The 15,726-nt window shown below is 47.6% G+C and overlaps 1 protein-coding gene across 1 annotated transcript; it reads left to right on the forward strand.

Annotated features, from left to right (window-relative positions):
* Positions 1-3,362: 3,362 nt before the first annotated feature.
* Positions 3,363-14,987, forward strand: ZSCAN12 (zinc finger and SCAN domain containing 12). Its single transcript, XM_086705726.1, has 4 exons — positions 3,363-3,493; positions 3,945-4,400; positions 8,942-9,107; positions 11,114-14,987. The coding sequence occupies exons 2-4, from the start codon at positions 3,990-3,992 to the stop codon at positions 12,430-12,432; spliced, it is 1,896 nt and encodes a 631-aa protein (XP_086561852.1). The 5' UTR covers positions 3,363-3,493; positions 3,945-3,989; the 3' UTR covers positions 12,433-14,987.
* The last annotated feature ends 739 nt before the right edge of the window (positions 14,988-15,726 follow it).

A 15,726-nucleotide genomic window follows, 5' to 3' on the forward strand; every position in this document is an offset into this window, starting at 1 on the left:
TGTGAACAGTAGCATCTCATCTAACATTAAAAATTTTAGGGGAGCCTGGGTGGCTCAGTCAGTTAAGTGTCTATTTCAGCTCAGGTCATGATCTTGGGGTTGTGATATCAAGGCCCATGTCAGGCTCTACACTCGGCATGGAGCCTGCTTAAGATTCTCTTGCCCATCTGCCCTGCTTGCGCTCGCTCTCTGTAAACAAAACAAAACAAACTCTTAAAGTGTCCAGCATGTGAAATCAGCAAGGCAGAATTTCTTCATACCAGACCTCTGGGTGGTCTTTGATGGGAACTGGCCTTTCAGAATGTCCCTCAAAACCTTGTCAGATTCAACAGAACAAGCCATTTACTTTTCCTTAACCGTCTCCTCAAGCAAGGTGCCTGGGTGGTTCAGTCAGTTGAAGTCCAGCTTCAGCTCAGGTCATGATCTCGCAGCTCGTGAATTTGAGCCCTGTGTCCAGCTCTGTGCTGACAACTCAGAGTCTGGATCCTGCTTCAGATTCTGTGTCTCTCTGTCTGCCCCTCCCCAACTTGCACTCTTTTTCAAAAATAAACATTGAAAAAAAATTTTTTTTAAGTCTCCTCAAGCAGCTACATTATTTTAGTGATTCAAAGGGCTGCTTATGGACCACCAGTTCAGATTTCCAGATGTTTTAATTAGTTCTTAAATACAGTTCTCACAAAAGCTTGGACTGTTAAATTATTTTAGTGAAAATTTAAGTTATGTATAAAATACAAATAGGAATGTTATTAGATGATTATTTTAAATGCTGCAGTTATGATTTGCCAAGTCAAAAAACTTGTTCAGCATCTTTTTAGTAATGACATGGTGAGTTCTTGCACCTTCCGTTCCTATCTAGGGTATGATGTGTGACATGTAGCCCCCAGTTAAGACTCCAGACAAGAAAGATGCATCTTTATTTATTTTTTAAAGTTTATTTTTTTTTATTTTGAGAGCAAGAGTGTGCACACATGAGCAGGGAAGTGGCAAGAGCGGATCCCAAGCAGGCTCCACAGTCAGCAGGCAGCCCAGATTGAACTCACGAACCGTGAGATCATGACCTGAGCTGAAACCAAGAGTTTGGACACTCAACCGACTGAGCCACCCAGGAGCCCCAGGTGCATCTTTTTTTCAAAAAGAGGTGTATTGATTTGTATTAGGAAAACAGAAAAGACCCAAGTTAGTGTTCAAGGGAGAATAAGCAAACTCAAATGCCCAGGAAAGGCAGGTAATAAAAATAAAGGAAGCAATCCTAGAGTCACAAAGAAAAACAAAACCATTATTTTACATTGCATTAAGTTCAGGGAAATTGTTAGGATTCTCTTTATTTTGAATTCTACAGGAGAAAGATGATCAGGTTAATTATTCATTGCGACCACCATAAACAATGATCTTTTCCTACTCTTGAGTATAGTACAGTTGACCCTTGGACAACATGCGGTTAGGGGTACTGATCCCCTACACAAAAATCTCAGTATAACTTGACCCCCAAACACTTAATCATCAAGAGCCTACTATTGACCAGACTTGCTTATAACCTGAAGAGTTGAACACATATTTTGTATGTTATATGCATCACATACTGTATACAAAGAAAATGGTTTTTTTTTTTTTTTTCAGTTTTTAAAATTTTTTTAAAAGTAATCCCTACCCCCAGTGTAGAGCTCAAACTCAGGACCTAAGATCAAGAGTCACACTACATGTGAAAATTTGTGGAAAAAAGCTGAGGTTCTGAATGATGTTACCTTCCTCTAGATTTACTTTTGCTTCTACAGGCACTGAAGAATATAGTTGGGAGCGCCTGGGTGGCTCAGTGGGTTAAGCATCCGACTCTTGATTTTGGCTCAGGTCATGATCTCACAGTTTGTGAGTTCAAGCCCCACATCAGACTCTGGGCTGACCGTGCGGAGCCTGCTTGGGGTTCTCTGTCTCCCTCCCTCCCTGCTTCACCTCTGCTCATGCTTTCTCAAAGTAAATAAACAAACAGGCAAACAAAAAAATGAAACAGTGGCTTAGAATAACCATCCCATGAGATTTTGGGCCAGGAATTTGGTGAGGTCTCAGCTGGAAGTTTCTTCCATTTCGTGTGGCATCTTACAGTGGCACTTGGTGGTGTTTATCTGGCAGCTGGGTTTGCCGGAAAATCCAAGCTGCACTGCCATGCCCAGTGCCTTGGGGCAAGAACAGCTAGAAGGACGGTCTTGGGGCCTCCTTATGTGATCTTTGCAGTAGGGCCGTCGGACTCTTTCTGTGGTGGCTCAGGACTCCAGGAGCAATTGTTCCAAAAAACAGTGAAAGCTGCTGCTGTCCTTAAGGGCTCAGGCTGGGAAACTAAAACAGCATCAGTTTTGCTGTATTTTATTTGAGCTGTCCTCAAGCCCACTCAAGACTCAAGAGGAAATGACATAGACTCTACAGCTAAACAGGAAAAGCATGGAAAAATTTGTAGTCATCTTTAATTTTCCAAAATACCCTTATCCACCCAGATATAAAGCCTGGGGAAAAAATAATAAAGTTCTTTTTGGATTCTCTATATAATTGTTTAATTTTTTTTCTCCTTTCTTGCCTCCTTTTTAACTTCCCTAAAGACGCCCAGCATGACTCTGAGCTAATCAAGTGTATCTATGCTCATATTTTATGTACAAAGTAACAAAGTGATCTGACATTACAGTTTCACCATTTGAGTGAATTTTTCTTTTCATTTTAGAAGTAGTTAGAAGGCTTATCAAAATATCACAGGAGACGGCATTTTTTAAATGTTGGAATCACCTGGTTTATAAATTGTCCAAATGTTAGTAATAAACTAACGTCTATTCTGTGCCCCTACATCCCTGGGTTTCCCGCGTGTACGAGACAGGAACTCTGCTCCTCGGCTTCCCGTGTCTTGCCCCTCGACGCGCAGGTACTTTCTCCTGGCACTTGCACCGGTGACGAGACTCGCACCGCGCAGGTCGTGCCTGGGACTGGCACCCACGCGGCGGAGCCTACAAAATCGGACGAAGTCACAGAAGGGAAGACGACGGGCCAAGACGTCCCACGAGCAGAGACGCCAAGTCCCCAACAAAACACTGGCAAGTTGACGCTAAAAATCTATAAAAAGAATTACACACATTACAAAGTGGCACCAATTCCAGGTGTGCCAGGCCTCGCTCACCGTGGGGCGGGGCAGCGGGGACGGCGGGCGGGACCGGCAGGGCCGAGACCTGCAACACCAGCCAGCTCCCCGGCCACCTGCCGCGACCCTTGGGGCCTCCGGCTGTAGCGGAAGTGCGCTCGCGCCCACGGGGCCAACTCTCGCGACCTCGTGGGGCAGCGCGGGATCCGCCCGGCGAGTGCCCGCCCCTTCCTGAGGCTGGAGCGGAAGTGCGCGCGCTCCCGCCCGGCTCGCTTCCGGCCTTTGTGGGGCGCTGTGGGCTGTTCGGGCTCCCGGCGGCTTGGACCGCGTGACCCGTGGTCTCCCCGGGAGGGACCCGGCTGCTGGCCTCGGGAGCTGCAGGTGAGCGCGCTGCTGCTCTCCCCTGCCCTTCCCCGCCGGCCCGAGAAGCCGCAGGGGCGGGGATAGCCTTCGGGAGCGGCGTCCGCCGCCCTTTCACCTGCTGCGGGGCTGCCGCGCCGGTTTCGTGGTTTCCGCCACACGCCTGCCCGTTAAAAGAGGCCGTCTCAGTGTTTTATTATTACTTGTTTGCTCTCATCGTTGGTTGTGTTCCATTTGGTCGTCCTTTATTCTAGGGCTAAATGGAAGTGTTGCCTTTGTGAAGTCCTTAAACCCTTAGCACCTTTTACTGAATCTTTCTCTTTAATGTGTTCTTAAGTCTTTCGTATTCAGTTTCCGTGAGTTGTCGTGAATTACCGTGGGGGTGGCTTGCAAAGCGCAGAAGTAAATTGTTAGAATTTGCAGTTTTCGCTTATGGTGTAGCTTGTGTTAAAAGCGACGGCTTCTCCCTCAGGTCCACCCTTGCTGGAAGCACCGCTAGAGCTTCTGCACGGCCGCGATGGCGTCGGCCTGGGCTGCGCCGGCCCACGAGGAACAGGGTGCGCTTCTGGAAGTAAAGGTGGAAGAGGAGGAGGGGTACAGGAATACCACCAGACGGGATCAGAACCTGCAGAAGAACAACACCCACAGCAGGGAGGTCTTCCGACAGTACTTCAGACACTTCTGTTACCAGGAGACGCCTGGACCCCGCGAGGCGCTGCGCCGGCTCCGCGAGCTGTGCCGCCAGTGGCTGAGCCCAGAAACACACACCAAGGAGCAGATCCTGGAGCTGCTGGTGCTGGAGCAGTTCCTGACCATCCTGCCCGAGGAGCTCCAGGCCTGGGTGCGGGGACAGCACCCGGAGAGCGGGGACGAGGTGGTGACCGTGCTGGAGGATCTGGAACGGGAGCTGGACGAGCCTGGAGAGCAGGTGAGAAAATGAGAGATGGTTTGTGACTGAGATAAGGTAAGTTACGGATTTGTAGGCCAGAGCAAAGGACAGCATTATTCCACCAAGTCATGGAAATTTGGTTAATGTAGACCTAACTTATTTATATCTTTTTTATGGGAGGATCCTGTATTTCTGTAATGAGCTTATGGTTTCTAGTTGATGAAATGCTACTCAGAAACATTAGAAACAAGATTTATTTCATTATTATTTTTTTAATTTACATCCAAGTTAGCATATAGTGCAACGATGATTTCAGGAGTAGACTCCTTAGTGCCCCTTACCCATTTAGCCCCTCCCCCCTCCCACAACCCCTCCCATAACCCTCAGTTCTCCATATTTATGAGTTTCTTCTGTTTTGTCTCCCTCCCTGTTGTTATATTATTTTTGCTTCCCTTCCCTTATATTCATCTGTTTTGTATCTTAAATTCCTCATATGAGTGAAGTCATATGATGCTTGTCTTTCTGTGAGTAATTTCGCTTAGCATAATACCCTCCAGTTCCATCCACGTAGTTGCAAATGTCAAGATTTCATTCTTTTTGATTGCCGAGTGATACTCCATTGTGTATACACACACACACACACACACACACACACACATATACATATATACCATATCTCCTTTATCCATTCATCTGTTGATGGACATCCGGGCTCTTTCCATACTTTGGCTATTGTCGATAGTGCTGCTATAAACATGGGGGTGCATGTGTCCCTTCAAAACAGCCCACCTGTATCCCTTGGGTAAATACCTAGTAGTGCAATGCTGGGTCGTAGCATTTTAATTTTTTGAGGAACCTCCATACCGTTTTCCAGAGTGGCTGCACCAGCTTGCATTCCCACCAGCGGCGCAAAAGGGTTCCTCTTTCTCCACATCCTCGCCAACATCTGTTGTTGCCTGACTAGCATTACTGTTACTGTTAGCCATTCTGACAGGTGTCCGGTGGTATCTCATTGTGGTTTTGGTTTGTAGTTCCCTGATGATGAGTGATGTTGAGCATTTTTTCACGTGTCAGGCATCTGGATGTCTTCTTTAGAAATAAGATTTCTAAGAGAAAATGTTAAGTGAGCATAACGGGGTGCGCAGCAGTCTCTTGGAAGGGACATCGCTTCTGTTGCAGGACACAAGTAATTAAGAAATAAGGTCTTGCAGGTATATGCACTGCTCTGCATCCATTAAAGGATTAAAAGATGGAGAAATCAAGGTCACCATCTTGGAGGAATGTGAGGTCAGAGCAGAGAGGAAGGTTCAGAGAGCAGGGACGAGATTCCTGGAGTAGTAGAGCCCAGTTAGGTCCGACACATGGGTAGTGAGTAGAAGGGTTGAGAACAGAGTCCAGGACCTTGAGTATCACCTGTGGAGTGTAGAGTCTGTTCTGTAGGACACAAGCTTCTAACCTTTTCTCTTTAAGTGAGCTTCTCTAACGCCAGGATCTAACCAAATTATGTAGAATTCTGTTCTGTTTTGTTCCAACATTGATAAAAGACAGCGGTTCTCAACCAGTGGCAATTTTCTGCCCTAAAGGGCATCTGGTGATGTCTTGGCACATTTTTGGTTGTCATAGTGGGGGGAGGTGCTACTGGCATCGAGCGGCTAAAGGGTAAGGATGTTTTGGAATATCTTATAACGTATAGGATGGCGTCTTATAACAAGGATTTTTCTGACCCAACATGTCAATAGAATCAAGACTCAGAAGTCTTGGTATGAAGAGTATAAAACAGGGAAGTAATAAAACAAGAAGTGCAACTCAGCATTGGCAAGGGGGAGGAACATGTGGCAGAGTTTGAAGATCTGAGTTTGAAGTAGAGTCAAGACGGTGAGGCTATGAAGGATGAGGCATGTCTTAGGTAAGTATTAATTGGAAACGATGATAGATTAGATGGATAAAAAAGGGAAAACTCTCTACGGAGCAATCTATTCTAGGCTAAGTGCGGGGGATTTCAAGCTTGAGAGACTAGTGTAATTGAGGTGCTCCTAACAGAGTTCAAGGCTATCGGGGATGGTGGATTGGGGGAAAGTTCATTCGTTCAGAAGACGTTTATTGAACGTTTAATACGCACCAGGCACCATTCTAGGCACTGGAAACGCAGCAGTGCACAAAGCACAGAAGTTGCCTCTGTCTTGTAAACAGATTCTAGTCTAATGAGAGTAGTAACCAGGTGGTGCCAGGTGGAGATAAATCCTATATGAAAACAGCAATGAAGCAGAAAAAAGGTATACAGTGAATGAAGCAGAGATTGTGGGATTTTTGACAGACTGGTGAGGGAAGGCCTTCCAGATGGGGTGACATTTAGAGCAGAGATCAGGCTGTGCAGTCACCTAGGCTGAGGATATTCAGCCAGAGGAAATAGTGGGCAGGTGAGAATGTGCTTATCGTGGTAGAGATGCAGGAGATGAAATCAGGTAGTTAGAACGAGATCAAATCATAGGGGCACTTACAGGCCATTGTAAGGACTTTGGATCTTATTCTGAGATGGAAAGTCATTGGAGGGTTTTGAACAGAAGAGAGGTTTAATCTGACCTAAATGTTATTTATTTATTTTTATTTTTTAATGTTTGTTTATTTTTGAGAGAAAGAGCATGAGGAGGACGAGGGCAGAGGGAGAGGGAGACACAGAATCCGAAGCAGGCTCCAGGCTCCCAGCTGTCGGCACAGAGCCCGACGCGGGGCTCGAACCCACGAACCGTGAGATTATGACCCTGAGCCGAAGTCGGACGCTTAACCGACTGAGCCACCCAGGCGCCCTATGACCTAAATTTTAAAAATAATCACTCCAGCCGCTCTGTTGGAAGAGTCCTAGATTAGGGTTCATGGTGGGAGTGCAGGAGGCCCAGGGTCAAAGGTCGAAGCAGGGAAGCCCAGTCAACACTAATCCAGGCAGGAGGTACCAGTGGCTTGAACTGTGACAGTAGCAGTGGAAGCAGCGAGATGCAGTTGGATCTTGAGGGGATTTGTTTGAACATCGCATCGTGTCACATGGGTTTGTCATTCAAGGAGATGATAAAGGCGGGGAAAGAAGAAGGTTTGGAGTAGGGGTGGGAATCTAGAGTTACTAGGTTTTGGACGTGTTGAATTGTAGATTCCTCTTAGAACCCAATTGGAAAAGTTGGGCAAGCAACTCCACTCAGCAGAGGGATGTGTGCTGGAAATAACAAAATTGGAGCTTGTCATAATATGGGTGATATTTAAAGCTGTGGGACAAAAGGATCGACAGGACGGTGGAAAATGAGAGGGAGTGGCCAGGGAGATGGGAAGAGAACCAGAAGAAAGAATGGCACTCCCAAGTGCGGGCAGAAGTAATTCGGTTTTAAACATGTTGTCTTTGTACTGCCCTTTCCCTCAAAGCATGCTGGGGGTGGCTGATGGAATTTCATCTTGATTTCTGAGGCCTCACCAGAGATCCAGGGACAGAAGGAAGGCACAGCTCACTGTACTGGCCTTTTTCTCCTTCCAAATTGAGGTCTGAAAACCTTTTTCTGTCTGCCTCTGAGAGCATCCTACTGACTTTGGCTCTTACTCTGGGGTCAGAAATTACAGAACGAAGCTGTGTTGGAAGTAGAGGCAGCGTGTGGTGATTTCTTACTCCCAGAATGTAGCTGTTGCAGGATTGGGGGGTAACTTGAGGGTCTGTTGTATGCCAGTGCCCCCGCAATGTGCCTCATGCACAGTCTGAGTTATGCACGATCTGAGAAACCACCCAGGGACATGGAGCTCCTGAACCAAGAAGCAACAAAGTGTGGCCCCCGGATCGCTGCCTTTCATACCACGCTGGGGAAATACGATTTATTTTTAAATACAAGAGGGAGTGATTCCGTGGAGGAGTGGAAGCCAGAGTGAGTGAGTTTAGGGAGCAGAGGTCAGAGGTGCAGGAAGGGATGGGGTTGAAGGCAAGAGTTGAGGTTACAAGGTACGGGCCTTGATGAAGCAAAGGCCTCTTCCTCTAAGTGGAAGGGAGTAAGTGTGTGGGGGGTGACGAAGAAAAGAGTGGGTGATCTCTGATGTGACCATGACCTTGGACAAGGAGAGAACAAGGTCATCTCCTGGAAGGAAGTGGGGGAGGAGCCTCAGAAGAGCAGAGACTGTAGGGAACAGCTTCCTCCTCCCATCCCCTGTCTTTCCTCCCTCTTTCTCCTTTGTTCCCTCTGCCTTTTTGCCTCGTTTCTCCATCATTTCTCTTCACTTAGCCCATCCTTTTTTTCTTTTTCTCTTCTGTTAATTTCCCCCAAGTTCTTTTCTTGTGCTCGTTGCTTCCCTTTACCTTCTCTTCCTTCTCTCCTTCCTATTTTCTTCCTCTCGCATCTCCACTTTGAGCACAAGACAAAGACGTGACGGTGGCACAGCCAGCATTTTTTAGCGGTTCAGAACAGAAGGGCGGGGTTCCTGGAGGAGGTGGCTTGTATACAGGCCTTGAAGAATGAGGCGCGTTACAGCAGGCTGATGTCTGGAAAGAAGTGCAGGTGCCGGAGAGCCGGGTGTCACTGCCCCGGATCGGATCCTATACCGTTGTTTCCTGTTGGCAGGATGAATGTGTCCACCGTGTCCCTGTCCACACTGAGCAACAGGACACGCTCTTGCAGGAGACGGCCCTTGTGGGAACAGGATGGGAGCCTGGCATGTCCCTCCCATCCGGGGTTGCCCGGCTGAAGTATGAATCTCCAGGACCTGGAGCCCAGCCGGAGGAGCAAGGTAAGGAAGACGGAGCAGCTTGGGAGGAAGGGAAGACAGGCAGGCACAGGACCTGGGGCCTCTTTAGTTCCGTGTACCGTTTCTCCTCATCACAGTCAGGACAGCCTCTCGTGCACGGACTCTCAGCTGGTTCGGTTTGTCACGCTTCAACTCTCGTTTTCTCTTCATGTTAATATTTTGTTCTCCACTCCTGCAGTATTTTATGAGATCACTTAATTGAGTCCTTCTGATAGTTACTTTCCTTCATACTGACTTCCCTGCTATTTCTGGCCTTTATCCTGTCAGATGGTGCTACTGTCCTCCTGCCTTCAGTAACCAGGTTTTGGCCCAGGATGTCTGCAGTTTTCAGATGGTTCAGGAGAAAGCATATATATGTGTACTCTTAGGAAAAGGAGGAACAACAGAGCAAATGTGGCGGAATGTTAAGTTGGTGAATGTGCGAAAGACCCCACATTCCTTATCTCTGTGTTCTCTACATTTAATTTTTAAAAATAGGTAAAAATTCATATAGTTCAAAGATAAAAACTTAAAGTTACCCAGTGACAAGTTTTCCTTCCACTCATTCCCTCGGCCATCTGGTCTTCTCCCTGCCCTGAGATGAGTTGTCACTGTTCTGTTTCTTGTATGTGCTTCCCTAGAGATCTTTTTATATGTATACGTTTTTCCACATTCAAGCAAGTACATTTTCTTCTCTTTATTACTAAGATGGTAAAGGTTTGTGTTTTTAAAAAAAAAAATTTATTTTATTTATTTATTTATTTATTTATTTATTTATTTATTTATTTATTTTAATGTTTATTTTTTGAGACAATGCGAGAGACAGAGTGCAAGCAGCAGAGGGGCAGACAGAGGGAGACACAGAATCTGAAGCGGGCTCCAGGCTCTGAGCTGTCAGCACAGAGCCCGACATGGGGCTCAAACTCAACAGACAGTGAGATTCTGACCTGAGCCGAAGTCGGATGCTTAACCGACTAAGCCACCCAGGCGCCCCTAAAAAAAATTTTAAATAGAGCATGCATGCACGCACATGAGTGGAGGAAGGGCAGCAGGGGAGAGAGTCCCAAGCAGGCTCTACACTCAGAGCAAAGCCCGACTCTGGACTCTATCTTACAACGGTGAGATCATGACCTGAGCCGAAATCAAGAGTCAGACAGACGCCACCCAGGCGCCCCATATTTTTTATTTCCTAACAGCACCTTAATATTAAAATGTATGGATGGGAGTGCCTGGGTGGCTTAGTCAGTTGAACATCCGACTTCGGCTCAGGTCATGATCTTACGGTTTGTGGGTTCGAGCCCTGCGTCAGGCTCTGTGCTGACAGTTTGCTCAGAGCCTGTAGCCTGCTTCAGATTCTGTGTCTCCTCTCTTTCTCTCTGCCCCTCCCCGGCTCATGCTCTGTCTCTCAAAAATAAATGTTAAAAAAAATTTTAATGTATGGATGAACCACACAATTAACTTGTCCATTCCCCAGTTGTCCCCAGTGATTTGCTCTAACAGGTAGTGCTGTGGTGAGCATGTGTGAGTACTTCAGTATAAATTCCCATGTGTGGAATTACTAGCCCCAAGATTAAATACAGTTGTCATTTTGATGGATATTGGCAATTTGGTCTGTATGAAGCCCGGGTCAGTTTACACTCCCACTGGCGACGTGTGATACCCATTTCATGAACAGTGTTCTACTGATGGACGGAGGTGATGGGTGCAAATTGTACCTCAATACTCAAGTTTGCTTTTCCCTTGTTTTGAGGTGGGCATCTTTAAGAGCTGTTGTATTTCCTTTCCTGGAAACAACTTTTCCTTTGCCCAGTTTTTATTGGATTATTGGTCTTTTCCATAACAATTTTTGGAGTGTTTTATGTATTAGGTCTGTTCTATGTTTTAATACCATTGTACCGTCCTGCAGAAACTCTGGGTTCTTAATATGTTTTTCACCTGAATAATGAGTGTCTGATGAGGTGAGCATGTTGTCTAATGAGGTGGAAACTAGTAACTGTGATCCGTTGCAGTTTCAGGTGTTGAGACTGGAAATAAGTACAGGAATTTAACTCTGAAGCAAGAAGTGTCTGAAGAAGCGGCACCGCAGGGGAATATGTGTAGCGGATTTGAAAGTGACATGTCCCAGTCGGCTAGGTGCAGAGAAGCGGACGGATCCGAAGCAGAAACAGAAGAGTCTTCTGGACACTCCAGGGAAGGTGAACAGTCTGCGGGTGATGAGAACAGACTCCGTCTGACTGAACAGCAGAGGGTCTGTCCAGGAGAAAAACCTCGTGAGTGCGAGGAGTGTGGAAAAGCCTTCAGTCAGCACTCGAACCTCTTAGAACATCAGAGGGTCCACACTGGAGACAGGCCCTACAAATGTGAGGAATGTGGGAAAACTTTCCGTGGGAGAACCGTGCTGATTCGGCACAAAATAATACACACCGGAGAGAAACCGTATAAATGTAATGAGTGTGGCAAAGCCTTTGGCCGCTGGTCAGCTCTTAACCAACATCAGAGGCTCCACACAGGAGAGAAACACTACCACTGTAACGAATGTGGCAAAGCCTTCAGCCAGAAAGCGGGCCTCTTTCACCATCTCAAGATCCACACGAGAGACAAACCATACCATTGTGCTCAGTGCAATAAAAGTTTTAGTCGGCGTTCAATACTCACTCAACACCAAGGAGTTCACACTGGGGCAAAGCCCTATGAGTGCAGCGAGTGCGGGAAAGCCTTCGTTTATAACTCCTCCCTGGTTTCCCACCAGGAGATCCACCACAAAGAAAAGTGCCATCAGTGTAAGGAGTGTGGGAAATCCTTCAGTCAGAGTGGCCTTGTTCAGCATCAGAGAATCCACACTGGGGAGAAACCTTACAAGTGTGACGTATGTGCAAAAGCATTTATTCAGAGGACAAGCCTTGTAGAACATCAGCGAGTTCACACTGGAGAGAGACCTTACAAGTGTGATAAGTGTGAGAAGGCCTTCACTCAGAGATCAGTTCTCACGGAACACCAGAGAACCCACACCGGAGAGAGGCCGTACAAGTGTGACGACTGTGGGAACGCCTTCCGAGGCATCACCAGCCTCATTCAGCATCACAGGATCCACACTGGGGAGAAACCCTACCGATGTGACCAGTGCGGCAAAGCCTTCAGACAGAGGTCAGATCTTAGCAAACACCAGAGAATCCATAGTAGAGGTGCTCCCTCTAATGAGTGTGGGGAGTCGTTCAGGCAGCCCTCAGCTCATAGGCAGCAGCAGACTGTCCACGAAGGGGAGGAGTCTGTTTCTGGGATGACCACGGGGACGCTGTGTCCCAGAGTACAGGCTGAAGAGGAATACTAGCTTGGGAGTGATTCCAACGGCAGTCACCGTTGCTACAAGGACACCTCAGACGTCTTGTAAAGGGTTCGCCGTGTGCCGTGCGTGACATCAGCTGGCGTGTAGGACAAAGAGCGTGACACGAAAGTCCTCTTCTCGCCAGTTTGCGGTGGAGCCTGGGGTCCGTCAGGTCATGTGTGAGCTTAGATCGGACTGCAGGACGGCAGAAGTGATCTGAGCCGCGTGTCCGTGAGGTGGCGGGTGGCGGCCAGTGCTGTCCGTTCTGAAGGACGGATCACCAATGCCTGAGCGGGTCAGCCAAGATTGTATTGAAGATCGGGGTTCCGTGGGCAGATTTGGAAGGCGGGGTGGAAACCAGGGTAAAGCCCACGTAGGGGGAGGCGAGGATGCTCGGGGCTTGTGGCGCCAGTAGCAGCCTGAGGTGGGGCATCTGTTCAGGTGGGCGGTGGCGGAGATACCCTGGGAACGGCTTGGGCCGGGCTGGGAGGGTGCGGACGGTGCCTCTTACAAAAGGCACAAAGCACTTTTCTTAATTCCTAAGATCTGCCTGTAAATTAAAATCCTTCTCTGTTTTAAAAGTGAGGGTACGCCTGCTTCTGGAGAGGGTGACCTAGCTACAGTGTCACAGGGAGGGGCCGGCAGTAGGTCTCTGACTTGTCCTGTCCCTTGCTCTCGTGGTTCTCCCCTTCAGTGCATGTCAGAGTCCCCTGTGGAGTTTGGTTAAGATGCCTGCGACCCCCTCACATCCTGCTTCGTGAAGTCTGGGGCGGGGGCCGAGAATCCCCATTGTCCAAGCTCCACAGTCACCTGATTCTAAAATTCAAGGAACACTGCATTGAATCGCAGCTGCCTTCATGGTCGCCTGTGAGGTGGGGAAGCGTCAACACGGGCCACTAAACACAGGCCACTGCAGATTCTTAGCGTGGGGAAAGCTCTGAAGGACAGGAGTGAACAGGGAAATTAGACAGCCATCCAGCATCAGGGGCTTTGGGATGGCCTTTCCACCTCTTCCAACTTAAGTCTTAGGAAATCGGAGACTGACCTACATTGTGAGGCACCCAGGGGTCACCAGAGCACAAGGCTGTGTGTTAGTTAGGGGAGAGTGCTGGTGTTCTGGTTTGCTCCTAACCTCTGTTTTTTCCCAGCTTATGTTCTGAATTCCCTAATAGTTGCTCTTCAAAACTGGTTTACAATTTCTTGGTTTGTATACCTTCTTGAGCACATAAAAGAGCCAAAGATTAGTGACTCTATCCCTTGAGGCTTGTGCAAAAACATCAACCAAAAGCTAGTTGACCGGACTCCCGTATCACTGAGTAAGCAGTTCTGTTGTAGATGAGGGCCTGTGACTCAGTCGTGGACAACAGGCACGCACACGTGGCTCCTGCTCAGTTTATCTTTTCTTCTTTTTCTTTTAATGTTTGTTTATTTGGAGAGGGAGTGAGAGAGAGGACTCTGCACTGATAGTGCAGAGCCCAAGGAGGGGCTTGAATCCACAGCCCTGGGATCATGACCTGAGCTGAAATCCAGAGTCAGATGCTTAACTGACTGAGTCACCCAGGCACCCGGTTTATCTTTTTATTTACAGAGATTATTTTTAATCTTCATTGACATGTCCTCTGATATCCTTCCCTTTGTACCTCACCAGGCACAGCAACAGGCCCTACAACCTCTGGGACTGCCCCCACCCCCCCTCCCCCAGATCATCCCACACAACTCCAGGATCCTCTTCTCCCCACACCTCTAGCTCCTTAGTGGGCCTGAAGTGGTGAGACACACAAGGGACAGGGGAGAAACGAGGGTAGTTAGCGTCTTTACTCCTAACTGCCGTTCTGTCCAGCTGCCATGTCTATCCTGTTTCCTCCCCACTACTGTATGTACTCTGCCCCCCTTTCCCGACGGCCCCCATCTCTTGCCCCTGTGTCCATCACCCTATCCCGAACATAGTATCATCACTGGTTGGAACCAGAAGTCCCTGGAGAAATTGATACGTTCTAGCTTCTAAGCTTTAAGTGTGAGCACATTTTCATAATATAATAATAATAATAGTACTATAATTTAGGTACATTGTGTGTCAGATTTGCTTTTGGGATTGCAATTTCTGTGACTAAGGGAAAACATCCTGAGTTCACGATAGAGGAAAGCAAATGAACATTTGAAAAACAGCTCACTCTCAAGTTGAGGACCCTTGAGGTGTTATATCCTAAGACCAACATTGGAGCTGCACACAGAAGGCGTCGAGGCAGCTGGGGTTGGGTACCTCCTTTTTTGCCTCCAGAAAACTGAGTTTGTTTCCCTGAGTGAGGCTGGGGGCTCTCAGCCGGGTGTGTTCTGTTCTCTTCCCAGCTTCCCCTGCCATGCGTCTCTCACTCTTGCAAGCTCTTTGATGGAGGGGACGTCGCTTAGAGATGAGAACCCAAATGAGAATGTCCTTCATATGCTGTCCATGCTTGTCACCTTGCCTGATTTCAGACATGTTATCCGGACTGAAGTTACTCTTCATAGTAACCTCAAACCTCTAACTTACTGCTCACTGGAACACGACTCTTAATTTAAACTTGCTTTTGGCTCTCAGTGCTGTTATCTGTGGGTTCCGCCCTTCATCTGCTGTTAAACATATCCGCTCAGGGCAGACATGTTCCTCCATTTGCCTCTAACACCTTTATTTGCTTAATATGAATGAACCCTAGACAAAGATCCAGAATAGTGGGATATGCCTATCATATAGGATACAGTTCATAACTTGGTTAAAAATAAAGGGGGAGGTTTTGTTCTGGTTGTTTCTTATGCTTGGTAGTTGCACTACCAAGAAAAGGTGAGTGACCTGGCGTTTCCAGGTAGACATCAAAGGGGCTCAAACTATCCAGGATAAGGAAATAGAGTAGAATAATTGGAGCTAAATGGGCAACACAGGAGTAGAAGACCCTGAGGGGCAAGTGGAGGATGTGACCGAGGTTAGACATGGAATTGGGGAGTGCGGTGCACAGAGAATGCCTCACAGTGAAGTCCACAGTACGTCGTTCTGAATAAAAGGTAGATGTATGAAAAAAATTTTTAAAAAATAAAAAAAGGGGCGCCTGGGTGGCGCAGTCGGTTAAGCGTCCGACTTCAGCCAGGTCACGCTCTCGCGGTCTGTGGGTTCGAGCCCTGCGTCGGGCTCTGGGCTGATGGCTCAGAGCCTGGAGCCTGTTTCCGATTCTGTGTCTCCCTCTCTCTCTGCCCCTCCCCCGTTCATGCTCTGTCTCTCTCTGTCCCAAAAATAAAATAAACGTTGAAAAAAAAAAAAAAGGTAGATGTAGA

This window comes from Puma concolor, chromosome B2, assembly GCF_028749965.1.
Source record: "Puma concolor isolate L17-30 chromosome B2, mPumCon1.1.hap2, whole genome shotgun sequence".
Lineage (NCBI taxonomy): Eukaryota > Metazoa > Chordata > Mammalia > Carnivora > Felidae > Puma > Puma concolor.

Bases quoted from the DNA above. Each gene is read 5' to 3' on its own strand.
- ZSCAN12 (XM_086705726.1), top strand. From the start codon at position 3,990: ATGGCGTCGGCCTGGGCTGCGCCGGCCCACGAGGAACAGGGTGCGCTT. The intron at 4,401-8,941 runs GTGAGAAAATGA...TCCTGTTGGCAG, and splicing joins TGGACGAGCCTGGAGAGCAG to GATGAATGTGTCCACCGTGT. The intron at 9,108-11,113 runs GTAAGGAAGACG...GATCCGTTGCAG, and splicing joins AGCCCAGCCGGAGGAGCAAG to TTTCAGGTGTTGAGACTGGA.